Raw genomic sequence first — 24,248 nt, 5'->3', positions numbered from 1 at the left:
TAAAATAGTAACATTTTGCCTTCCCGCCCAATCCATTATGAATAGATAAAAGAGCATCTGGAAAACCAGCAAAAATAATTGGCTTGTTGCAAAGGCAGTTCTTATGAGAACCTTGGGTTAATTATACTCAGTTCAGTTTTGGCATCTGATGCATATTTCTTCCTCAAAATGTTGATTGATTGTCCCACTTCATTTATTAGCCTTCATTATAACTTCCCCTGCCTGAATGGTAGGAAAATTAAGAATTCATAAAGTATAATAATAAGGTTTAGTTATGGCTGTAAGACTGTAAAGTGTTCTGTTGTTTTGGGGGCCCAGTTTCAGTGCAAATTATCTGCTTGGATTATAATTCCATATAATGGCAACATTAATTTGTAATTTCATATGATTTACTGTTTTTGAAATGAAGGGGACAAAATGTCCACTGTCCAGTTGCAAACTGAATGTGCTTTACTTCCAAGGTGGCCAATATGCCCCCACATATTGGTTCACCTCAAAGCAAATAAACCAGGAAGAGGGTTGGTAGGGTAGACATGAGGCGGATGACAAGAGAAGCAAATTAACAGAAGCCATCAATCCAGGGGCCCTCAACTCAGTTCTTTAAGGAACAAGGTAAAGGTGAATGTTTTGAGTAGCAGAGCCATTCAGGTTATCTATGGAAGAGCATGATCATGTTTGAGGAGCCAACAGTTCAAGCATTTACAGAGCATTGCTATGTTCCTCCCTTCTTGAGCTACAGGTAACATCAGCTTCCCATGACACCTGGATTGGAAACTATGGCAATGGCTTCCAAATCTGTAAGATTTGTAAGTCAGCTTTAAACTACGGCTTCATGTCCTGGCTTGCTGGAAAGCCATTAATCCTAGTTTGCTGGTTGAAACATAATGGGAAGGTATGGTTAACTGTGGCTTGGTGGCCTGTTTCTCAGCTCGCACAAAGGGAGGAGCAAACTGTGATCAAAAGGGGTAGACAGAACTCCTATAGATCACGGTTCATTAAACCAGGATTTCATTGTGTGCAGGAGTTCATTGACTACAAAGACACAGTAGTGGATGTTTGCTGCCTCCTGAAGATAGTAGAGACATAAGAGATATTTACCACACCTCTCACATAGTAAAACACATACTGCAGTCTGCTATATAATGGGTTGTTTGCATGGTTTCCAATCAACGGTTGCTTGATTGTTTTCTTGGCAAACGGAAGGCACTCTTATAGACGATTACAAAAACAGAGCCAAACGTTATAATGGACAAGAAGTAGATGACATAATTGTCTTTATGGCTCATCAAGAAGTATGTCATGCATCAAGGGGGAAGGAGGGGGAAGCAAAGTTGCGATAATTTATGACAAGGGAGGTTTGGGGTTATTTGTAGAAATGTGATGTCTTTGTTTGCATCTCTATCACAACCATGTAGTACATCACTTCTTGGTGCCATGCCAATAGTTACATTTCCATACTTTCCATTGAAACCCCCCTTTTCAGATGACCTCCCATTTGATTTAATATTTGTTTGTTTGAGCCATTTCCCCTTTCTGCTATCTCCATATATTGGCTATTTTTCTGTACCTCTTTGCTTCCTTCTGCTCCTGGGTTGGCATTGCCTGGTACACTCTCTTGTATGAAAATACTCCCCCATGACCCCACTTTTATTCTCTTTTTAGAATCATAGAACTGTAGAGATGGAGGGAACTCTGAGGGTCATCTAGTCCAACCCCCTGCTTTGCAGCAATCAGAACTAAAGCATTAATGACAGACGGCCATCTAACCTCCACTTAAAAACGTCTGCTTAAACCCTCTGCTTAAAAGGAAGGAGAGTCCAGCACTTTCCGAAGGAGACAACCCTTTAGATACTTGAAGATGTCTCTTTACCAGGCTAAACATACCCAACTCACTCATAAGGCTTGGCTTTCAGATCCTTGATAATCTTAGTTGCCCTCCTCTGCTTACGTTCAATACCCTTCTTAAATTGTGGTGTGCAGAACTGGACACAGTATTTCAGGTGTAGTTTGATCAAGGGAGAAGAGAGTGGGACACTATACTTCTGTTGATGCAGCCTAGCATACAAATTTCAGCTGATGTCAGTGATCATAATGTCTTTAAAAACATACACACATAAATGTGATATTCTGAAAAGTTAATGGCAACAAAGGCTGGGAAGAAAATTGACTCATGTTAAGCTTGTGGTCTACTAAGACCGCTAGATAGGTCCTTTTCGCATGTACTACTGGTAAGCCAAGTGTCCAGAATCTCATATTTGTGTACCTGGTTCATTCTGCCTAGGTGTAGAACATTCTTGTTGAAATTTATTTTGTTGGTTTGGGCCAAGTTTTTCAATATGATTGTAAGGTAAAAGGTAAAGGACCCCTGGACGGTTAAGTCCAGTCGAATTTGACTATGGGGTGTGACACTCGTCTCTGCTTTCAGGCCGAGGGAACTGGCATTTGTCGGCAGACAGATTTTCCAGGTCATGTGGCCAGCATGACTAAATCACTTCTGGCACATGGAAATACCATTTACCTTCCCACCACAGCGGTACCTATATATCTACTTGTGCTGGTATGCTTTTGAACTGTTGGTTGGCAGGAGCTGGGACAAAGCAACAGAAGCTCACCCCTTCGTGCGGATTCGAACTGCTGACCTTAGGATTGGCAAGCCCAAGACTGAGGCACGGTGGTTTAGACCACAGTGCCACCACATCCTCAGTAGGATTGTATGCTATTGTGGGGGCCCTAAGGGCAGAAATGGGACCCATACATTTTAATGTAAACACATAAACAAAATAATTCTAGCTGAAAAATGACAAGTTGTTAAAAAAACGAAGTTTACAAGGTTTCACTAAAATGTCATTAACATTTTTTTTAAAAAAAAACATCCTTCAGTAATAAGCTAAATTATGCCACACAGGCATTTGGCATGTGTGCTGGAAATGTCATAATATCTGTAATAATTATTTTATTTTTGAGGTGAGGGGCGTGCACTGGAAGGAGTGATGGATTGTGGTCAAAGGGGACAGTAGATTTAAAAGGACTTTAAAACTACAACATGCCTTTGTGGACTGTGAATCTCAGAAATGCATGTATTGCATCCTTCCCCATGTAGATCCTGTGGTTCTTGACATACTTGTGGCATACAAAAGCCCTGTGGATTAAGAGAGCATTAGATTGGAAGTAATAAGGTTGTGCCTGACTTACCTCAGCATTTGTAGCAGATGTTGCAAATGTCATAAACATGAACCTTAGGGATCAGAAGCAGGGGGGTGGGTATCAAGACAACAGATTTAGGTCTCTCTGCTTTGCAAGCTAGTGTAGTCTGATGCTCTATAACAGTGTTCAGACTTGATGTTAATATCCTACCATCCTTCCCAGGATACTGCTGTATCAAAAGAGTGAAAGCTTTCCTAAACAAACATGCAGTTTCCACAGGCAACTAAAAAGAGTGTTGGGAGGTTTTCTCAACAAACCAAAAGAAGAAAGGATTTCTTTGACTGTGTGGTGTTTTTTTTTTATGCTTTCTTATGGGGGATAGAGTTTATAGTGAAAGGTTTTGAAAAGGGAAGGAAGGCCATTTGTTTTCGTGTCTGGCAACCCTACTAAATCTAATTTAATATGCTGTGAAGTTGTGTTGCACTTCACCAAAAATGCTTGAAACTGCAGAAGTTAATTTATCTTTGGGGGGGAATGAGTGATGGAATCAGGGAAGAGCAAAATGACTCAAGATCAGAGAAGTGGAAATCATCTCGTAGAGCGAAAAGACAAAATAAAAGAGATTACTTTGAAACAAGGCACTACTGTGACATTTCTGTTCAGCCCCTCTATGAAATGAATGATTCTGACGTTTTTTTAAAAAAAATATTGTTTTTCTCCCAAAGTACTGTTTCAATAAATACTCCTATATAAAATAGAAAGACTGAGCTGGTTTTATATATGACCTTGATTTCCTTTCTAAGTGCAGATGAAGATGACACAAAGTGTTGGTTCACCATCTCTAATTTTGCTGGCTATTACTTTACTCCAGCAGTAAATTTGTTGTTCAATATAAACAGTGCAATGCTTCCTGCAAAGAAATTACATGTAACATCCGTAATGTTACACTTCTAAACCAATATCCCCAGTCTCCTGTCAGTAGGTGTCATATGTCTTTGTGTGCAGAGATCAGATTTGACGTTTGATATTATAGAGCGTACTTACAAATCATTGCTCTAAAATTTCTTTTCACTGGATTGATTGATAATCAGACTGGTACCAACAAGACATTATGTATTACAATAACTCCTGCTTATATAAGGTGCATTTATGTTTGGGCTTGCTGTTAAGTGCCACACATTATATGGGTTGTGTAATTAAACATTTGGTTGTAAGACTAGATTCCATTAGAACAGCATTCTGCATGTTGGAAACCTTCACTTGGGTCCAGGAGTTCCTTGTAGACATGAGAGTGAATACTTGCAGCCTCAACCCACACAAGGCCTTTTCTGTTCACTGCCAAGGGAGTTTGTAAGCATATATTTTCCACAGAAGTGGAAGCCCACACATGTAAGAGCTCTATGTCCTTAACTGAGCATGAGTCCCAGCTAGCCATAGTCTCCCTTCTCTCTATAAGGTGAAGGAGCAAACTTCCTTTGTTTGTGACACCTCATTTTGTTTCTTCATGCAGTGTCAGGGGATCGTGTGAAATCAAACTCTGTAGTAAAATGTTTTATTCTTTGTCTACGCACCCCTTTATGATCCACTGCATATAGTTTTAAAATCTTCACCACAATTAATACTTGGAAATAAAAATAGTTTTGAATGTGGTGGTGCTGCATCAGAACTAGGCTCCTATCACATTTCTACTCTGGTAGTATGATCAAAACAGTTTTGCTGCTTCGAATGGATTTACCACATGTTCCAAGAGGTTGGATCCAAATTTCTTGCAGTGAATCATTCAGGATGCTCAGTGTGTGGGGAGGGCAACTCTCAGACAGTGTGTTTTGAGAGCTGTACACTGTGTGATGGTATATTCTTTGACGTGCAAGAGATCTTGGTGCACAGCTCTCTTAACTTCTCTCCATTAGCACTCCTAGAAATGTTGTTTCTTCTTGTGCATTCTGGCTCTTGAATAAATCTTTCACTAAATGGTTATAACAGACAGTTTGGGAAAATGCATCTAGCATAGGAAATGAAGGTGTGAAATTAGAAAGAAAATTGGCAACCCCCCCCTTCCCCCACCCTGATCAAGATACATATAGCTGTTGGGATTAGCGAAGTGACAAGCCTTGCTCATCTACTTCATTTGCTTTGAACAAATGCTGTACCTTTTTTGTGGGAGAGGAAGCAGCCTTTATAGTGTCATCGGGCATGGGAAGAGGAAGTTCTTCAGAAGGACATTCGTTGCAACTCAGGGAAGAACTGCACTTTCCATCTCAACCTTGTGTCTTTAAAATCCTGGCCCTGCTTGTTTTGCGCAAATCAAGGCAGCGCACTCAATTCTTCCCCTATCCACCACTGCAGTTGCCACTCAACTTATGTTCCAGCCAGATCCAGCTTCCTTTTGCAAATATGAGCCTTAGTCAGGAGGAAAGCAACTGGTTGCTTCTTTGTCAGTCAGAGAAAGAGTTAAAAACTCCTGGCCCTATTTTTTAGATGGGAGCTAGTTCCTTGGCTTTTAAGACACAGGGTTGAGACAAAATATGTAGCCACGATAAAACAAAGAGATGGGGCAATGCCCAGGTTATATTGGCACCAAAAAACATATAAAGTAAGTGTGTTGTTTGGTATTGTGAGTTTCTTTCATTGTGGCTGCTTTTAGTCACAAGCACACACACACAGCTGTTATTCGGCATGGGACAGAAGCAGCCATTTCCACTGTTTCAGTTTTCCAGGCCAAATTGTGGCTTGGTGGCGGAAGAATTTTCCCTGAGACCACATCATGGGAGGAAATGTTTGCTCACCATCCCAAACACCATTGTCTTGAATCCTGGTCTGTCTCATTCCTCACCATGGCTACTATATAAAGTTTGTTTGTTTGTTTGTTTGTTTGTTTGTTTTAATGAAAGAATGACACACATTATCAAGCATGTGTTTAATGTTGACCCTTAGTCTGAGGGCATCCCTGCTGATTTTTGAAATGTTTTGTACATCCACAGATTCCTTTGCAAAACATGTATCATACTGTTATTTGGACTTATTTTATATTCCCATTAATTCAGTCCTGTCCTCAAAATATTTCTGCTGGTGTGATCCCTGAGATGAAGTCTGTTTTAAAGAAGAAGAAGAAGAAGAAGAAGAAGAAGAAGAAGAAGAAGAAGAAGAAGAAGAAGAAGAAGAAGAAGAAGACTGTTCAAATCCTAGACCCTTAGACCCCCCCAATTCAATCTCACTATTTCAATCCAAATCCTTAACAAGAAATTATTGTCAGTAATGATTCTTCCCTGTATGTTCACAGTGCTCAGGCATAGGGGGACCCCATAGAGCTCTGTTTTCCCACAACTCCCTCTTCCTTGTGCACACACAGTTGTGTACATAAGCACATCACCAGGATGGAAATGGGAGATCTATACTCCTGCATGCCTTTTGAGCCTTTCCACACTGCTGTGTCAAGCCCCGTGAGTTCAGGAGCTCATCCAATATGGCCAAGCAGAGGAACAGATCTAAACAAGGATATGCAGACATGCAGATTGTGACCCTTTCCCTGCAATGACCAATTGTGCTGCCTGTAGGTATAACCCTTCACACTGAGGGGCAAGTGGAGAACCAGGGTTCTGGTGAGCTGTGTGGTGTTCCCCCAAGTGTTTTATTTAATAGTGGTTTTCAAATGCGAGATTGAACGAAACGTTTTAATGAATAATACATACAATAAATTGGTCTCAGATCAGGGATGCATTGTGACTGAATGTGTAGAGATTGCAACATAATTGCTTTTTTATTCAGTTATAGGTGCCCAGCGCAGGAGAAGCCCCAGTGCACTTGCCACTGAAGTATTTGAGTCACATTTGGGAAGCCACATTTTACAGGTAAAAACAATGGCTTTACAAAACAAAACAAAAGTTAAGTATACTTAGTAACGAGATCTATGAGTTCTGTCAATTATTCGGCTACTGTGTGATGTTATTGCGGCTTGTATGATGCGTTTTGGGTTTTTTTTACAAATTCATATTTTGGTTAGGGTTGAAAGAATGTTAATGAGAGAGGGAGGGCAAGTATTATTTGTGCTGTAATGGTTTAGATCTCACACAACTTAGTCGTATTGCACTGTGAAGTAGCAGTTGGCTCCCCATATGATTGTGTTCATTTGTTTAAGTATAAACACTATTTTGTGAAAACAATTTATATATATATATATATTTTTTGTCTTGTTCAAATTTTGATTTTTGATTTTCTCCTCCTGTTTTTAGTTTTCCAGCACCTTTTTCTCTTTTTTACTGCTGTTGACTGTCACATTCAAAACGATAGTTATCTTTCGTTAGAAGATAGCAGATAGCATGTCTTCTAGATCTTAGATGTACTAGATAATCAGTGTGGTGTTCCCCAAAATTTCATGACATTCTTAGGTAGTATGTGCCAAACAGATTATCTTGACAAATGCTTATGCGCTGTGCACGTGTCTCGGTTTTGTTATGAGACAAGAAGCCTAAAAACAGAATCACAATCCAAGCAATAGGATCAAAATGGGCATAATTTGTCAGGTTAGTCAAGATATTTTTAAAAAATTAACTTGATTATGGGCTCTTTCACTGCACTGAAAATAACCACTGTTTATCAGAAGCTTATGCTCGCTTAATCAGTTTGTTCAAAATGGAATGCTATCTTAAGATAAGAGAGACAACATATCAGCAATAAGAAATATTCTTTGTAAACTGATAGGATGGGGAAACTGTTGTCCTGCATTATGCAGCTGCAGCTTTCAGAACCGGTATGAGTAATGTCCATGTTTTAAAGCTTCATTATGGCTTTAGAGAAAAGTTTAGAGGCAATTTAAAAATGATTCAAAACTATTGGCCGCGCGAGTTTCTCTAGGATGCTGAGATTGTGAATTAAGTGATTTTGTTATTTGTGTGACCTTGGTTCAAGTTTAACTTGCATGCTCTTATTCTGCCAGCGGATCATGATAATGTATCGTATCAAACATATAAAGATTGCATATGATTTCTGGCGTATAGCGCAGGAATTTTGTTGCGTTGTTACCTTGTTGATATCTAAGAAAAGATAAATAAGCTAAAGCTTTCAGGTCATTCTGTTGTGTAATCTGCTTAATTTGTTATGAAAATGTATTAACATATAGGGTACAATACAGCCAAAGTTTGCTACTTTTAAGCCACATTGATTTCAATAGGGGAACTCGAGCTGCTTACCTCTGTGCTGTTAAATCAGCAACACTTAAAAGTGCTTAAAGAGCTTGGATTGTGCCCATATTTTGCATCATTACAAAGATTCAGAAAGTGCTAATTAAATTAGATTTGTATACAACTCATCAGAGTGCTATTTACAAAATGTGTACTGTTCATCCTGACCTTATTGAAGCATCTCAGATGATTATGATAGAATTTTAATTGAATATTATTTGATGTTTCTTTACAGTCGTGTTTATTGTAGACTTTTAGAGGAAGATAGAATGCGTCATTTGAAATGTGGGAAGTTATAAGTATTTCATCATTTATATTGGTGGCTAGATTTATTTCATGGTGGTTTTTTTCCTGTATTTACCTTACCATTAATATTATACCAAATATATGTTAAGGAATGACCTTCTGGACAGCACTGGACATCTAAAATTGCTCCAGTTAATTTTTATCCAATTTAAAACCTGAAAGTTTTTAAGTGACATGTAGAAAAGAGAAGGCCAACAATAAAAAAAGAACCTGAATGAGATAATAATTGGATGCGAACTGATAAAGAGAATCTGAAAATGCTGTGTATTATTTTAGCATGCTATATAACAGATTGTACCAAAGCACAGAAACTTAATGGTCCCAATAGGGAAACCTGTTGGAGCACAAGCTCCTGAATACAGTCGTACCTTGGTTATTGAATGGCTTAGTTGACGAACAAATCAACTCCCGAATGCCACAAACCCGGAATAAGTGTTCCGGTTTGCGAACGTTTTTCAGAAGCCGAACTTCTGACGCTACTTCCTCCTGAGTGCAGGAAGCTCCTGCAGCCAATCAGAAGCCTTGCCTTGGTTTTCGAATGGTTTCAGGAGTCAAACGGACTCCTGAAACGGATTAAGTTCGAGAACCAAGGTACCACCGTATAACAAAGAGTCCCATGGCATCTCAAAGACTAACTAATACATTGTGGCTCTTTCATTGGCTTGCAGATCTAGATCATTTATCTGACAGTTGATTGTGGGCTACGAAACTTATGCACAGTATGTCACAAATTATTCTTCAGACTTTTGCTTGTTTCTTTTACAGCAAATGTATGTGCCTTCCCTCCTTTAACTTGCATTTACATCTGATCAAGGTGTGAGAGTAGAAGCTTCTTGCAGAATTAGTTAGTTGTTGGGGGATAGATTGGAGGGCAGGGGAACAAAGGAAGTGGCCTTATACTGAACCAGACCTTTGGTCTGTCTAGCTCTGTATTGTCTAAACTTACTGGCAGCAGCTCTCTCGAATTTCAGGCAGGAATCTCTTCCAGCCTTACCTGAAGATGCTGGGGATTGAACCTGAGGCCTTATATGTTCTAAGCAGATGTTCTACCAATGAAATGGACCCAGTTCCGCCACAGCTGCATAGCTCTCCAGCCCCAGTAGCAGATCACTGCTGTGAAGCTTTGCAGTGGGACTCAAAACTTCTCCCTAACTAGACTTCTCACGGACATTAATGGTTTTCTCTTACCACTCCCACCACCCTAATCGCCAGCAGTGATCAGTAAATCTGCTCTTATTCCAAAACAGCTTTTCCGAACTTGGAAAGACTTAGCATAGGACTGTCTCCCAATGTTCACCATATCGTCCAACATTTATCCAATGAAAATAGGGATGTCTCATTCCATAATGATATTTTTACTGTTTATACCTCGCACATCTTACTGGGTTGCCCTAGCCATTCTGGGCATCTTCCAACACATATAAAAACATAATAAAACATTTAAAAACATTTTTTAAAAAAACTTCCCCATACTGCCTTCAGACGTAAGAGAATGTCCAAGATTTTCTCTCGGGAGAAGGCTTTCCTTATCTGTTAATCCCATACCTATCTATCTTTGCATGTATAAATGCATTCAGACAGACAGATAAATATCTGCTAAGAGCAAATTCTCTCTTTATGATGATATGATGAATTTGCTGACAGCCACCTAATCAATCATTCAGTCTGTCTATTATTACAGCCAATGACCAGTGTTCAACCTGATGAATCTAATTTGAAATTTGTCAAAAAAAATTAAATAAATCAGCATTTTGTATTATTTTACATCTAGATTCTTTAGGAGGACAGTGTTACTTAGTCGAATCAGACATTTGCAAGACAGTGTCAAAAGCAAATATACAATCAAAATGAAAATCACAGCAGCTTTTGGGCCAAAGGCACAAGGTTTTTTTTTATAAAACAAGAAAAGGAAATTGCATATTTTGTACAGCTGAAAAATGTTGGTGAACTTATAATTGGAATAGCTTGTTCAGAATAAAGACCAGTTAATTAATGAGTGTAAAGTTTTTAACTTCATCCAGACATCCTAGTGGATTTGTCTCTTTATATCACACTTTCAACTTTTGGCTAAAATTCTTTGACTAAAATTGGGGTTTGGGCTGGATATAAGGTTGGATAGTCTGCAATTTCTTCCTGCATGAATGCTAAAATATTTTGTTGAATAATCTTCTGATAAACTGGGCTTAAATGTCTGCATAGAATGCAGCAGCCTGTATAGGACCTCTCCTCTAGTTGCAACTGCATGACTAAGATATCATGAAGATGGTGATTGACCCCATCCTTTTTAGATAATCAAGAATGACCAGAAAATGTAGGTTTAAATATAGGGAAAAGTAAAAGTTAGATGATATATTTGCATATGCAAATTAGCTTAATTGATCCTGCTTGCCTCTACAGGGATTTTTCATTACAAACTGGAGTGCTACATTGTTCAGCTCATATTGAGTAATTTAGTAGCTAATGAGACCAGTTTGCACTAATTTGCATATGATAAATGAGCTTAATTGCAGTAAATAACTTGGAGGCATAATTACTTAATTTTCCTGTGTTGCACGGCTTTTAAGTTCACGTATGAACAACTCAAGATAATTCCGCATATTTAAATAAGTTGCTTTTCAAATTTCTTAAACCAAACAGGATACCTTAGAATTTTATACTATAAAACAATCAAAAGTGAAGTTTATGGCATGGCCACTTAAAATGTACACAATTTGAAGCGCTGGTTTTTTGTTCTTTTCCATAAACATCACAAACTTCCTAATGAGTACACAATAGTGCTTATCCTTAAAACTGCTTAAGGATAAACAATATCCTTAAGATGTTATTAATGTTGATATGAGTCCTGTATCTATAGTAGAATGTTTGGTGTTGAATAAATATGGCTATTGGTGGTGGTGGGAGGGGGGGACATTTGAAAATAAGATTTAGTGCACCACTGACTAATGCAATTTTGTTGATGGTATTTGTCCCTCTTATGTATGTAGTACCATTGTAAAACAGTGCAGATGTTACCATATGAAGTGAAGAATTGTCCTCATCGGCCAGGAAAGGCTATTGGGATGTAAGCATGTAGAACAGAGAGGTTAAGCTAGGCCAACAGTAGTTAAGAATATGGAAGTTATTAGTTTCTGAAGAACAGAACAAGTTTAGCAGACACCCCACTTTACATACTCCCTCTCTTTGCTCTGCTTTAAGCAGTGATCTGATGAACAGGTAGCAGCAGTGATGTCTGAAAGAAGAATCAAAACCACCTAGCATGGGAGACAACTGAACAACTAGAAGAGGTTGTAATATGGATTAAAGGGAGGGGTAGATAATAATTTTGATCACAACAGAGGGAAGAACTAGAAGGTATTGATGACAAGAAAGGGAGAGAAAGTGTGTTAGAGCAAAGTATTTTTAAGAGACCATGCTGTTTCCCCCCAAAACGCTACACAATCTACTCTTAATCCCATTCCTATAAGAACTGCCATAGTATAGCAGATGAAAGCTCTATTCACACCTTCTCCATTTGTGTAGGGTAAATGGATGGAGGATCAGGGCTTTGCCATTGGCTTTGGCCCTGAATCCCACACATTCTACAAAAAGAGGTCCATTGTGTGCACATAGGTTTTCCATGCAATTGGAGCCCCCAATTTCACAGGGATCCCAACTGCACAGAACACCTATGCAAATGTAGCTGAAAACCCATACATCAAAGGGACAAATCTGGCAGCACAGGCAGTGCTGCTGGGACAGGGTCAGTGATACGCTCTTGAACATATATTCTAGACTCCCTTCTTCACTCATTTATCTTGCACATAAGACTCCAGAGTCCATCTAACCCAGTATCCTATTTCTTAAAATAGCCATACTTATAAGAAGAGCATGAAGGCAGCACCCCTCTCTGGTGGTTTGTCCCTAGCATCTCCTGCATCTGAATATGGAGGTTCAATTTAACTATCATGGCTAATGAGACTTTGGAAAATGTTGCAGTGTGTCTTCACCCCCTAATGAAACTGCTTCCATTCAGGATTCTAGCCAGATAACCAGTGCCCTCCTGTACTATAAGATGAAAGGAACTCTGAAAATTGTATATACATTATACTATAAGATGAAAGGAACTCTGAAAATTGTATATACATCATCAATTTCAAGCACAGGTTTCTGAGTACATCATATCTGCTTTTTCCATTCCAGAGAAAACCATCAGTCATTTAGATATGATATATATCAGCACTATGCATTGATGCCAGCTCTGGTAATGGTTTTATGTTTTTCATTGCTGTTAACTAGAAAACATATTAGAAATACAAATTCACCCTCAATAGACCATTGGAAAAATTCTGCCTATATCCAGGGTGCATCAGTAAAAAAGAATGGGTACCTGTACCAAGGGGCTTACAATAGAAAATTCAGCATGTGAGTCTGGCTGAGCCTCAATCTATCTCTGATTTGCTGCTCTGATTTCACTGCACTCCCATTCCAGTTCTAGGAGCCCAATAAAGGCTCTGTCATGTGGTGTGAGTAGCTCTCAAAGAATGACTCTCATGGAGTTGTAGGCCTATAATCTTTATTATGTTCAAAACACACAAACACACACACCACCTTCTGCTGTGAGCTATCTGTGCACCAGCACTCCCTCCTCAGCTACAAAAAGTAGTCCCTCTGTTGGAGTGGTATAGTCTTGAAGGGCCAGTATCACCATATAGTACAATCGCCCGGGCTGTAGCTTCTTCTTCAGTATTCTTCCCTTGCTGCTTTTCTTTTAACTTTGAAAATTAATATTGCCTCAAAATATAGAGCCCATATTTGGGGTTAGTTGTGGTATGGAGGTTGACCACTTCACCTTGCATGCTGGTCTCATGGAAAATCATCTCCCGGAGCTGCTATTTGCTCCTAGATGGAAGTTGTCAATGGTATCAAAGTTAGTGCACTGGGTTTTTTGTTTTGTCATCGTTATTAAATTGGTTTACCCTACTTTTACATCATTGCGGCAGTCCACTGCATATCCAAACAGTGGAGCAGAACAAATGGAGATACCACACCCCAGTTGGTCTAGCTATAGTAGATTGGTTTTAGTAAGGAAATGCTTTCCTTTCAAAGTTCTTTTTTTCCAAAGGCACTGTATCTTTGTGATCACTGTCCAGGATAAATATATTAAATGGAAACTGTAGACATCCTCCCGACTCGCTCCCCAAAGAAGCAAGTATCAAATTGTTTTGCAATTGAAGCTTGAAGCAACACACTTAAACCTGCATTTTATACAGCAAGTATGGTACATGTAGTTTCGTTTAATAAAGAAATATTTGATCTGAGCAGGATACTGAATACCATAGTGTGTCATTTCATTCCTTGAGAAAGTATTTGAAGAAAATGACATATCTCAGCGCTGTTTGTTGACCATTTTGTTGTCACCCGCTGAGTGTTGTCATTTCCATAGCCAGTGGGCTGTATTGAATCAGACACAAGGAATGGGTCATTAACAGAAATGGAGGACTTTCTGCAGCTTGTAGAGGCTGAAGAGGGATTGTTTTATCCCCTGCTACATCAACAAAACTGTGTTTAATGGTGACTTCATTCAGTCGTGATTTGGGGCTCTAGCCTTATTTTCTGCAGATGTAAAATTACTTTAAAACATAGATAACCTAGAATAGTGAATTGTTTCTGCAAAAAAAAAGAGAGAGCCCTTTATTGGATAAAGATTGCAACACACAGGTCAGGATGATTTAAAACATCCAATTTCTGGATGATTTATTTACTTATAAAATTAATTGATCTTTAAAAGAAATCTTTGCACTTTTTAAAAAATGTCATTTGTTTGCACTCTGCTGAGATTACTGATAACGTGGGCGACAAAGTTAACTGTTCCTTTTTTCATTTTAATATCATTTACAATATGCTTTCAGATAACATTGGATGAAGAGATTGCCAGTTTTAAAGTATTGTTTGAGTGGTCATTAGTAAATGTGAGATATATTTAGCTGGATACATTATTTCTTGCATTTATATTCCACCTCTGCTTCAAGGAGCACATTGTAATGTATGGGGTTCTCCCCCTCTCCACTTCAACTCCACAACAACCATTTGGTGTAGGCTTGGCTGAGAGACAGCGACTGGTCCAAGGTCACCCAGTGAGATTCACAGCTAAATTATTTAATTAGAATAGTAATTAAATACAACTATACATGGCACAAGGGACGTGGGTGGCGCTGTGGGTAAAACCTCAGCGCCTAGGACTTGCCAATCGTCAGGTCGGCGGTTCGAATCCCCGCAGCAAGGTGCGCTCCTGTTGCTTGGTCCCAGCGCCTGCCAACCTAGCAGTTTGAAAGCACCCCCAGGTGCAAGTAGATAAATAGGGACCGCTTACTAGCGGGAAGGTAAACGGCGTTTCCGTGTGCTGCGCTGGCTCGCCAGATGCAGCTTGTCACACTGGCCACGTGTGCCCCCAGCCTCTTAAGCGAGATGGGCGCGCAACCCCAGAGTCGGACACAACTGGCCCGCACAGGCAGGGGTACCTTTATCTTTACCTATACATGGCACACACCAACCTACTGAGCTCAGTTAATACCTGCTTCTTATTCACTGTAAATCTGGAAAACAGACACTGGAACAATTACCTTGCTTGTTGCCTTAGTATTGGCTTGTAAACTTTTTAATTGGCTAAACAAACACTTGGGAAGGGCAGCAGAAAAGAGACTGGCAGTGGGACTGCATTGTTATAGAAAATGTATGGCTTCTGGCAACTGGAACCCCTGGTTTTCTCCTGTCTCCTACCCAATGCCCACCACAATGTTATCACACTCCTGATAATTCCTGTTTCCTCTTCACTTAACTGGCTTCAAGTGGCAGGTGGATTCAGAGTCCAGTGAAATCATCTTGTGCATTTTGTATTCCTAAGTGTTACCAGAGAAGGAAAGGATGCAGGAGGTGCTGTTCTGAGAAGTAGCATTTTTTGTAAAGCCTGGTTCCAGCCAGAGTTGAGGAATTTATTTTTGCACAGTTTTTGCTATGGAGCAGCCATGTTGTGGGATTTCAATGCCTTGTTATCAGAAGAGAAAACCAGTTTGAATTCTGTCACAGAGTGGGTGTAGTAATTCTTTCTTTCCATGATTAATTTTTACTATCTGAAAAGACCGAAGAACTGTGCCAGTCCTCATGGTCATTCATGGGATTGGCTTTTGAACAAGTCCTTGAAAGGGAGGACATTTTCTGAAGTAGACAAAGTTAATGTAAAGCTTGTATTCATGTTCTGTAATATTAACATTGTTATGGTATTGTAGAAGTAGCCAATGTGATGGGCGGCTGAGAAGGAGGCAACAGGCATGTGTCTGTAGGACAACATGTTAGCTACCTGTATTATTTTATTGTATTGTTGTTGCTTGTAACTTTCTGTGAGTCATGACAGTCCTATTGGTTCCATTGACGAGGAGGAACAGAAGCGAAAAAGGCTGTGAGGACAGTAGCTGAAAGAGGCTGATTGAAATAGCAAGAGGAAAAAGCTAGGAAAGGTAGACTATCTGTTGTAGAGGGATACAATTTTGCCTTGGGAATTCTCAGATTTGCCAGTGAATGAGCTGTGCATTTTCAACATTTGGGTTGAAGAGGCTGCTTAACTAAAGAGACGGGCCCACAAAATTAGAGGAGTGTGCCCAGCTCACATAGTCACTCTGTTAGAACATGGAGGTTAATTGAAAGAGAAGCTTCCTTTCTTTTTGGCCAAGATCCATTGAAATACTTTAGGCATGGTAAGGGCTTGTATGAGCCTGCTGATTTTTATTTATTTTTAACAGCTGCTTTTCATACTATATATGATGCTTTTAAAAATCACCCAGCTTGCTTAGGTTTGAAAAGTATGTGGCATGTGAGTTTGCTATGTGACATGTGATGCTTTTCTTTAGGGGGGGATCATTTTGCATAAACTAGTAGTATAGGGGAGGGGTTAACTGATGAATTCCGTCAGCAGAAGTCCCTAATGGGGCTCCCACCATCTCCTCTGCCCCCCCACCCCGTGCCCCCCCAAACTGGTCCAGGTGAGTCAGGAGAACCCCTGGAACGATATACAGGAGAGAAGAGGGAATAATCATTTTATTTGACGATTTAAAATGCTCACCCTGATGGAACAATCACCTTAGTGAGGCATGGAATTCTTCCCAAAGTTCTTTGTATCTGGAAGTTTATTTTGTAAAGCGTATTAATCTCAAACCAATTAAGTTGCAATTGTAAAAATGTTTGCAGTCTTTAAAATTGTCTTGAAAAAACATTCGTGCATTGCAAACTCTAGATGCACCCCCCCCAGGTGTGTCCAAATTTACATATATCAATTTCTTCCATAGTTATTCGAGAGTAAACTACTTTTTTTAAGATTAAAAATATTGCGGGTGATATAACTGCCATTTGTGCTCCGAAAACATTTTTCATTTTTACTGCACCTGCAAATCACCAATACCGAATTAATTAAAAAAAAGAGTTGCATTCTGCAAGCTATATGTAGGCATAATGAAGCGTAGATCGCTCGTATATTGTTCCTTAGTGGGAGAGAACTACCTGAGGTCTCAGCTACATGACTAGAGGGCACAGAAAATTGACACACAGCAGACAGGCAATCGGGTTTATCAACAAAGCCAGCAGTGGGGCCAGCAAAGACAAGCTGACATGCAGATGCGATGGATAAGAATTCCATCCAGAGATTCTTGAGCATATGGAACCTGCATCTGCCAGTGCTACTCCAGCAGTTGGCTGCCCAACCTTTAGCAGCTTCTGTACAGCACATCTAAGGCAGGACTCCCCACCCCCACCCTCCAAAAGTGTAAACTAGCTCTTCTAAAACTAAATTCACACGCTTTGGTAAGGAATGTCTGGGTCAAAACATGACTGCTAGGAATGCATGAGCGTTCTTCTATTGTGCCCTTTGGAGAAGAAATAAGATGCAGCTAGATTGAAATGGCACAATGCAAATAGGAACAGATTGTGTGAGATGTATACGCTGTCAAGGTAGATCCTGCTAGCTCAGTGTTGTCCACACTGACTGCAAATTGCTCTCTTGGGTTCTAAAAACGAGTCTTTCCCCACCCTCCCCAGAGATGGAAGGGGGAGTCTGAAACCTTGGTCATCTAGCATGTGCCCTGCCACAGAGCTTCAGAGCCATCAAGAGGCAGGTGAAGAGGTGGCTCAGCATATTATAGCTGCCAGACAACTTTGCTATTCGATATTTCTATGTATAACACACATAAGCATCTTGCCCACCCACTGAATTCTGTAGATGTGATCATTTCATGTTTCTTGCTACCATCTGAAATGTGATTATGGGGGCACAAAAAGATCCTTCTTGTTCATCCATATCAGTTTTGTGCTTAAAGCTTTCCATTTAATTTCCATTTAAATTTCTTTGCTCCCTGGTATGTGTCTTTAGAGAGAAAGTGAGATATTTATTTACATTTATTAAATCTCTATACCATCCCCCATCAGTATATTTTATTTTATTGTTAATTGTGGATTGCTTTTAATTTTTGTTATTTTATCCATCTTGAGCTATGTGTTTTTGGAATAGAAATGTGGAATAAAAAAAAAATCTTATAATAAATAAATATTTCAAAATCCAAAAATATTGTGAGTCTGGCTGATAAACCAGAAAGTAATTTCTTAATATGACTTCAGTGTTAACACCAGTGTTAACTGTTGGGGAAAAGTGTTATGTTGACTTTACAGTAGTGCACAAAATGAATACACCCCCAACAAGCACGACCTACTGATGTGGATGGGAAACACAGAGATAGATTTCAGAGGCATAAAATTGGAAGTGTTTGTGTGTGGATGAAAGTACACAGAAGTAGCCTCTGAAAAACGGGGTCTGTGTGACTCACATATGTATTAAAACTCTAGTGTGTACCCACCATCATTCAGCACAAAGGAAAAATCAAGCACACAAGGACCTGCTTTTATGTAAGAATCTTCTTTGCTCCGCTGATGAGAACCCTATATCCTTTCCTTGACACATAATATAGAGCTTCTGAAATTTAAAGTTGAGCCAAATCCCCTGGGGACTGTATTTTCCAAAAATCATGAGAAAAGGGAAGGGGTGTGTGTGTTTGTGTGTGAAGCCAGGGAAGCACTAAAGAATTTGCCACAGTGTTTGGGCATTATATTGCTCTTGCAGCAGAAGTCTGCTGCCAGAAGTAGAAAAACATTGAGGTCATCTTTGATAACCTTGAAATAGATCCTCGGGGATGTTCTGTTATTCTTCTAGCTTTTTAGAAACTACAGAGGGATCTTCCCTTCCGAGAATATTTATGGCAGTTAAAGGTCTGGGGTCAAGCTCTTCAGCTGGCAGTATTCCAAATGCACTGCACAGCACCATTGATTACATTTCCTTTTCATTCAATTTGCAGTAAACCACAAGCATAATAGTAGGGGCTGCAAATGCGGGACACATTTACTCATGAGTAAGGTCTGTTAAATCCAGTTGAACTAGAGACCAAAGCCTTTAAATCCTTTTCACCCATAAGATCAGAACGAAATATTTGTAGTAACATGATGAACATGATGCATAAGAATTATAGTGTTTCATCAATGCATAGGGTGTCACAGCTAAAGCCCAGGCTATCATAGGAAGCATTCTCTCCAATATGAACCTCCCTGTGCCCCCAAATTCCAGTTTCGACTGAACTAAGATCAGTGGGGGAAAGGAGCAGAGGTGACCTAAAATTACATTAAGTGAGTAATCCTTTCACTTATTGTGGTCAGTTTTCTGATTGGTCACAGATATCCTAATACATCGTATTGAGAAATATACATACTTACAAACAAAACACACATACCTCTGTAAGGTAAGTGAAAAAGCAGCGACGAAAGTTGAATCGGTCCCCTAGTTCCCAGCATTTTTAACAGACAAGAAGGAATCATGGGTCAGCTGAACAGTACCATAGTGCTCTAAAGCTACCAGAGTACTCTATTCTTACAAAACATGTTTTTCTGTATATAAATACACACTTTCTTTTAATAAAGAAGAGACAAATGCAAATGTTATTTGCTTGCAGAGATCATTATCTCTGCACCCCCCGTTTCTTAAAGATGATGCCATATTTTTATATATCGTTATTTTATCCTGTGAACTGCCCTGAGACCTGTGGGTATAGGGTGGTATACAAATTTAATAAAAAGTAATAATAAGTGGAGGACTTACAATTTCAGTTTTGAGAAGAGTGAGATCTAGCTAGATCTCAGTCAGCGCTACAGAACCTTTTACAGTATTACTGGACTATTTAAACGGCATGGAAACAAACTGTGATGTGTTGATGGGTGATTTTTTTTTTAATTTTCACTATCTTTTCAGTAAGTGACTGCTTAAACCTGGTGTTTTTTAGTTCAGAGTGTTTGTTGTTCTTTATAATATGTTTGCAATTCGCAAATATAGGGGGGGGGGTAATTTGTTCAACCTAAGAAGTATCCATGGACTTTATAATTTCTTCATGAGCCAACATTTCAGTTAAGAGTGTAAAATACTAATAGTAACAGACTTCTTTTCCTTAGGATTCCATTTCTCAGAGTCCTTTTTATATCATAGATGGCTAGTGTTTATAGCACCTGTAAATATGCAACACTTGTGAATATGGCAGGGTGTTGTTTCTTCAGGAGAGGGTGATTCCCCCCCCCCCTTTGTTGAGAACCAGTGTGGTGTAGTGGTTAAGAGCAGTAGACTCGTAATCTGGGGAACCGGGTTCGCGTCTCCGCTCCTCCACATGCAGCTGCTGGGTGACCTTGGGCTAGTCACACTTCTCTGAAGTCTCTCAGCCCCACTCACCTCACAGAGTGTTTGTTGAGGGGGAAGAAGGGGAAAGGAAAATGTTAGCCGCTTTGAGACTCCTTCAAGTAGTGATAAAGCGGGATATCAAATCCAAACTCTTCTTTGTTTCACTTACTTCTGGCCCACCAGATGCTGTGAGGCTACAACTCCCATCAGCCCCAACCAGCAGGACCAGTAGTTAGGAATGATGAGAGAAGTAGTCCTACAACATATGGAGGACCGCAGTCTTCCAAAACCATCCATAATGTTTGTTCCAGACACCCATGATTTACATTTCTGCTGTTTCTGAACTACCTTTAATATCACATTTTACTTTTTAGGCCAAGACATTTTCTATTCATTATTTAGACCTTGTGATGCCTTATATGCTTGTGACAAATAATTGTGTTCTGGCCTTTTTAACCTTCATGAAACACCACTTTGCAGAAGAAATGTCAGCTTCTGTGACTGCTCTTAGATTTAAAAATGGCTTGCCTACATGACCATAAATTCACAAGCATAGCATCTTCCTGCTTGGCTCACCTTTGCTCCTGGTTAAATAACAGTCGCAAAATAAGATGGGCAGATACTTTCCCCACCTTGTCTTCTGATTATTATTTTAACATGGGCAGACCTGACCTGAAGGGTCTAAACTCTGTCACCTTGCATTACTGTTGCATTATACCAGCTCACTAGTTGTTCTGTTGAAGCTCCTATATGTTAAAACTCTATCTTCCTAAGACTTTAATGGTTGTACTGCAGTCTTAAGTGGGGTTGAATCATTGGACTACCAAAACAAGCAGCAGATCATACAAGTGAAAGCAGCAAATGTAATTAATCTCCTCCCCAAAAAAATTAAAGGGAGGCATAATAATGATTATATAAGTAAAACATTGTGTTTTTCCATTAGGCAGGATTAAATTATGGGACTAAATGGTGAGTTAAACTAAACAGCCCAGTCATACCATACATATATTTTTTTACATGTTTTGGGAGTAAGGTTGTTGAGAGCTATCTACATATAATACATAATAGTATGTTGAAGAGCAAGTATTAAGGACTGAGAAGTACAGAAGAGGAAAATTATTTTTAAAAAGAATAATATGGAAATATGGAGTTTTGTCTTATAAAAGTGATGTTTTTGCACCCATAGTCTGAAGTTTCTGGTGCCTGTTTGGAGTTTTTTATACGATGCAGCTACTATAATTGATTGTAATCATTAATACCTCCGGCTTGCAGGCCAAATTTGGCCTGGCATGGGTGTGAGACAGTTTTCCCCAAACCATGCCCACTTGCCCCTATATGTGATCTCAAGGTAGTAGATACAGGGCTGGATCAGCTACATCCCCAAGATCCCCAAGGGGAACTCAGTTGCACAACTGCCCCCTGCAGAAAGCAGAGGAGTGCAAGCTCTGTGGCGAACTTGATCACACAGCCAGTCAATGCAGAAAGCAGGGATAATGTCCCTGCCCATCAACTGTGGGGAAATCAGTTGTGCAGCTAATCCCTACAGAAAGCAGCTTTGTCACCTCTGTGCTCAGCAAACCCTATTGTGCTGTGTTAAATACTTAATTTTAAAATATTAATTGCTGAGCAGGACCAATAGGCTCCCTCGTTCAGTTACCCAATGTGAAATAAGCCACTATGTGAGGCAGGTGGACCAACTTTTAGAAGGTTGGGGAACACAAAAATCCCCCATCAATATACTGTATGTGTTAATTTTAATCTGTTTCTATATATGCCCAAGAACATTCTTCACCAGTCCACTTCCCACTAGGTGTTTTGGACGATAACTCACAACAAACTGGCCACTGGCTGGGGCTGGTGGGCATTGTAGTCCAAAATATCTGGAAGGCACCACCTTGGCAAAGGTTGTGCAATATTCTCTACCCCCTGGTGCATGGCAATAGCCCTGCTCTTACGTTTTGCCCAAGCAGGAAATCTCGTGGACGGTGGCACATGCTAACCTCACCCTTTCTCTTCCAGACCTTTCTGTGTTGAACAAGGAAGGTCTGAAAGAGGTTTCTACCCACATTATCTTGGATGAAAATAGAAGCCTCCATGTGATTAAGAGCCCTGATAAATTGGGCAGGGATGGGATGTTGCGGGGTGGGGTCAGTGTGCACATCCCTTGATCGCAACCTAGATTAGTATTTCCTCTTCAGGCATAATGCCTTAAGAACCTGAACAAGGACACTAGATCCCACAGACTGCTTCTGAGAAGCCTTACAATCTTTTCTGAATTGATGTTATATACCTGTAGACTCTGATAACTCCAGCTCCTGTTTGAAATAGATCTGGAGAGGCCCTAGCCACAAATCCGTTGCTATCCAGTAACACTAGATTTCAGTTCCATCTCAAACTTGGAGTGTTCCTTTGAAAACAGTAGAGTAGGCCATGAGCTGGAAAAAATAATCACCTTTTTGGCTTCAGTTCAGGTGCACAAATTTCTTTGGGGTTAAAGTTGGGGTTGATGTACAGTGTTGTAGGTGAGCTTCCATTAGATATTTACTTTTCCATCTCTGTTTCGTACAAAGCTTTATTTACTGATCTAACAACCTCAAACTGAGTTCATTTCCAAGGCTACTGTTGAATTATTGCAGATTACACCGTTATAAATGGCAGAAGAAAGGGACCCTTTCCGTGTGCTGTAATGTTGTCAGGGCCCTGAGGCTGTTGGCTTAGTTCATGATGTATTGTACTGCTAGCGTTCAGCTCTCTCAGGGGGATCGCTGGTCCTACTATAAGGTCAGGAGTTAACTACTTGTATTTTAGCTGGGTACTGCTATCAATACTGCTCCTATGGAAACCTTACTTGACGTCATTTTTTTTTTTTAATCCTTGCTACTATAGCCAAGCTTTAGTAAAAGTCAATAAGAACATTAGACTGTTGTCTGTATTATTACTTACCACTTCCTGCCAGCAAGCTACCCATTCATTAGGAGAGAGTTTTGGAAATCTCACTTGATTATTTATGCAGTCAATAGCAAGACTTGTCTGCATTCATAATTGTTTGATTTTATGGCCCCTTCTTTAAACAAACATTGTCTATGGTAATGTGATGCCCTGATAGATGGGAAAGGTTTTGTCTGTGAATATCATTTAGATAATTAAAAATGACAGATGAAATCGCCTGCTGTCTTGACCTGTACTTTGTTCCCTCAGTGATGCTGAAGAGATGCTGATTGCTGTCAATCAAAACCCATTGGAGGTTTGTAAATTCTGGCTGCTGTGAACTCTGACCCTCCGTGTTGTTCTGAAATAGATAATAACCTTGAAATTATATTAGAATTTAAAAACTGCTGCACCAATGGGGCATACTATATATACTTTTTTAAAAAGAAGATGACTACCTAATGTCATTGTTTACTCCACAAATTCAGAACCAAAAGTATAAATTATTAGCACGTTCATAGTGCAGAGGATTGTCTCATACCAAAGTACGGAACCATTTTCTTTAAGGTGCATTTTTGTACCTGCATATTCCTTTAAAAATAAGTTTAAAATACCTCTTCATTAGATAATATTGATCTTATTATTTTAATAACTGATTCTGTAGCATATTATTCTATCATTTCTTTTCTTTATTGGGTGCTTATATGGTTGTTCTCTAGGACTGAAAACAATGGAAAACACACTAACATGCTCAAGATACAAAAAGCAAAGCACACATTTTCCGCAACAAAGTTCTATGCCAGCAAATGGGGCTGGGAATCTGATTCAAGATATCAGATACTTTAATTTTCTAGAAGTAGGGGCTTTGTCCTGCCTCAGCAAAATTTATCCAGGACTTTGCAAAAACATTTTGTGAAGTTTTTTCTCTGTGCACATGACTTTAATAATTTCAGTTTCCTGAGATT

General features: G+C 39.5%; 1 protein-coding gene across 11 annotated transcripts in view; it reads left to right on the top strand.

The window, feature by feature from the left end:
- NPAS3 (neuronal PAS domain protein 3) overlaps positions 1–24,248 on the top strand; it is a 636,914-nt gene that overhangs the window by 290,018 nt on the left and 322,648 nt on the right. For all 11 annotated transcript variants that reach the window (XM_081888853.1, XM_081888852.1, XM_081888849.1 and 8 more), the window contains one exon: positions 6,910–6,992. In XM_081888853.1, coding sequence (XP_081744979.1) covers positions 6,910–6,992 — 83 coding nt within the window. The remainder of the gene's footprint in view (positions 1–6,909; positions 6,993–24,248) is intronic.

Source organism: Podarcis melisellensis, assembly GCF_964234715.1.
Source record: "Podarcis melisellensis genome assembly, chromosome: 1".
NCBI classification, from domain to species: Eukaryota; Metazoa; Chordata; class Lepidosauria; order Squamata; family Lacertidae; genus Podarcis; species Podarcis melisellensis.
The sequence above is the reverse complement of the archived record's forward strand: the minus strand, read 5'-3'. Positions and strand labels throughout refer to the sequence as shown.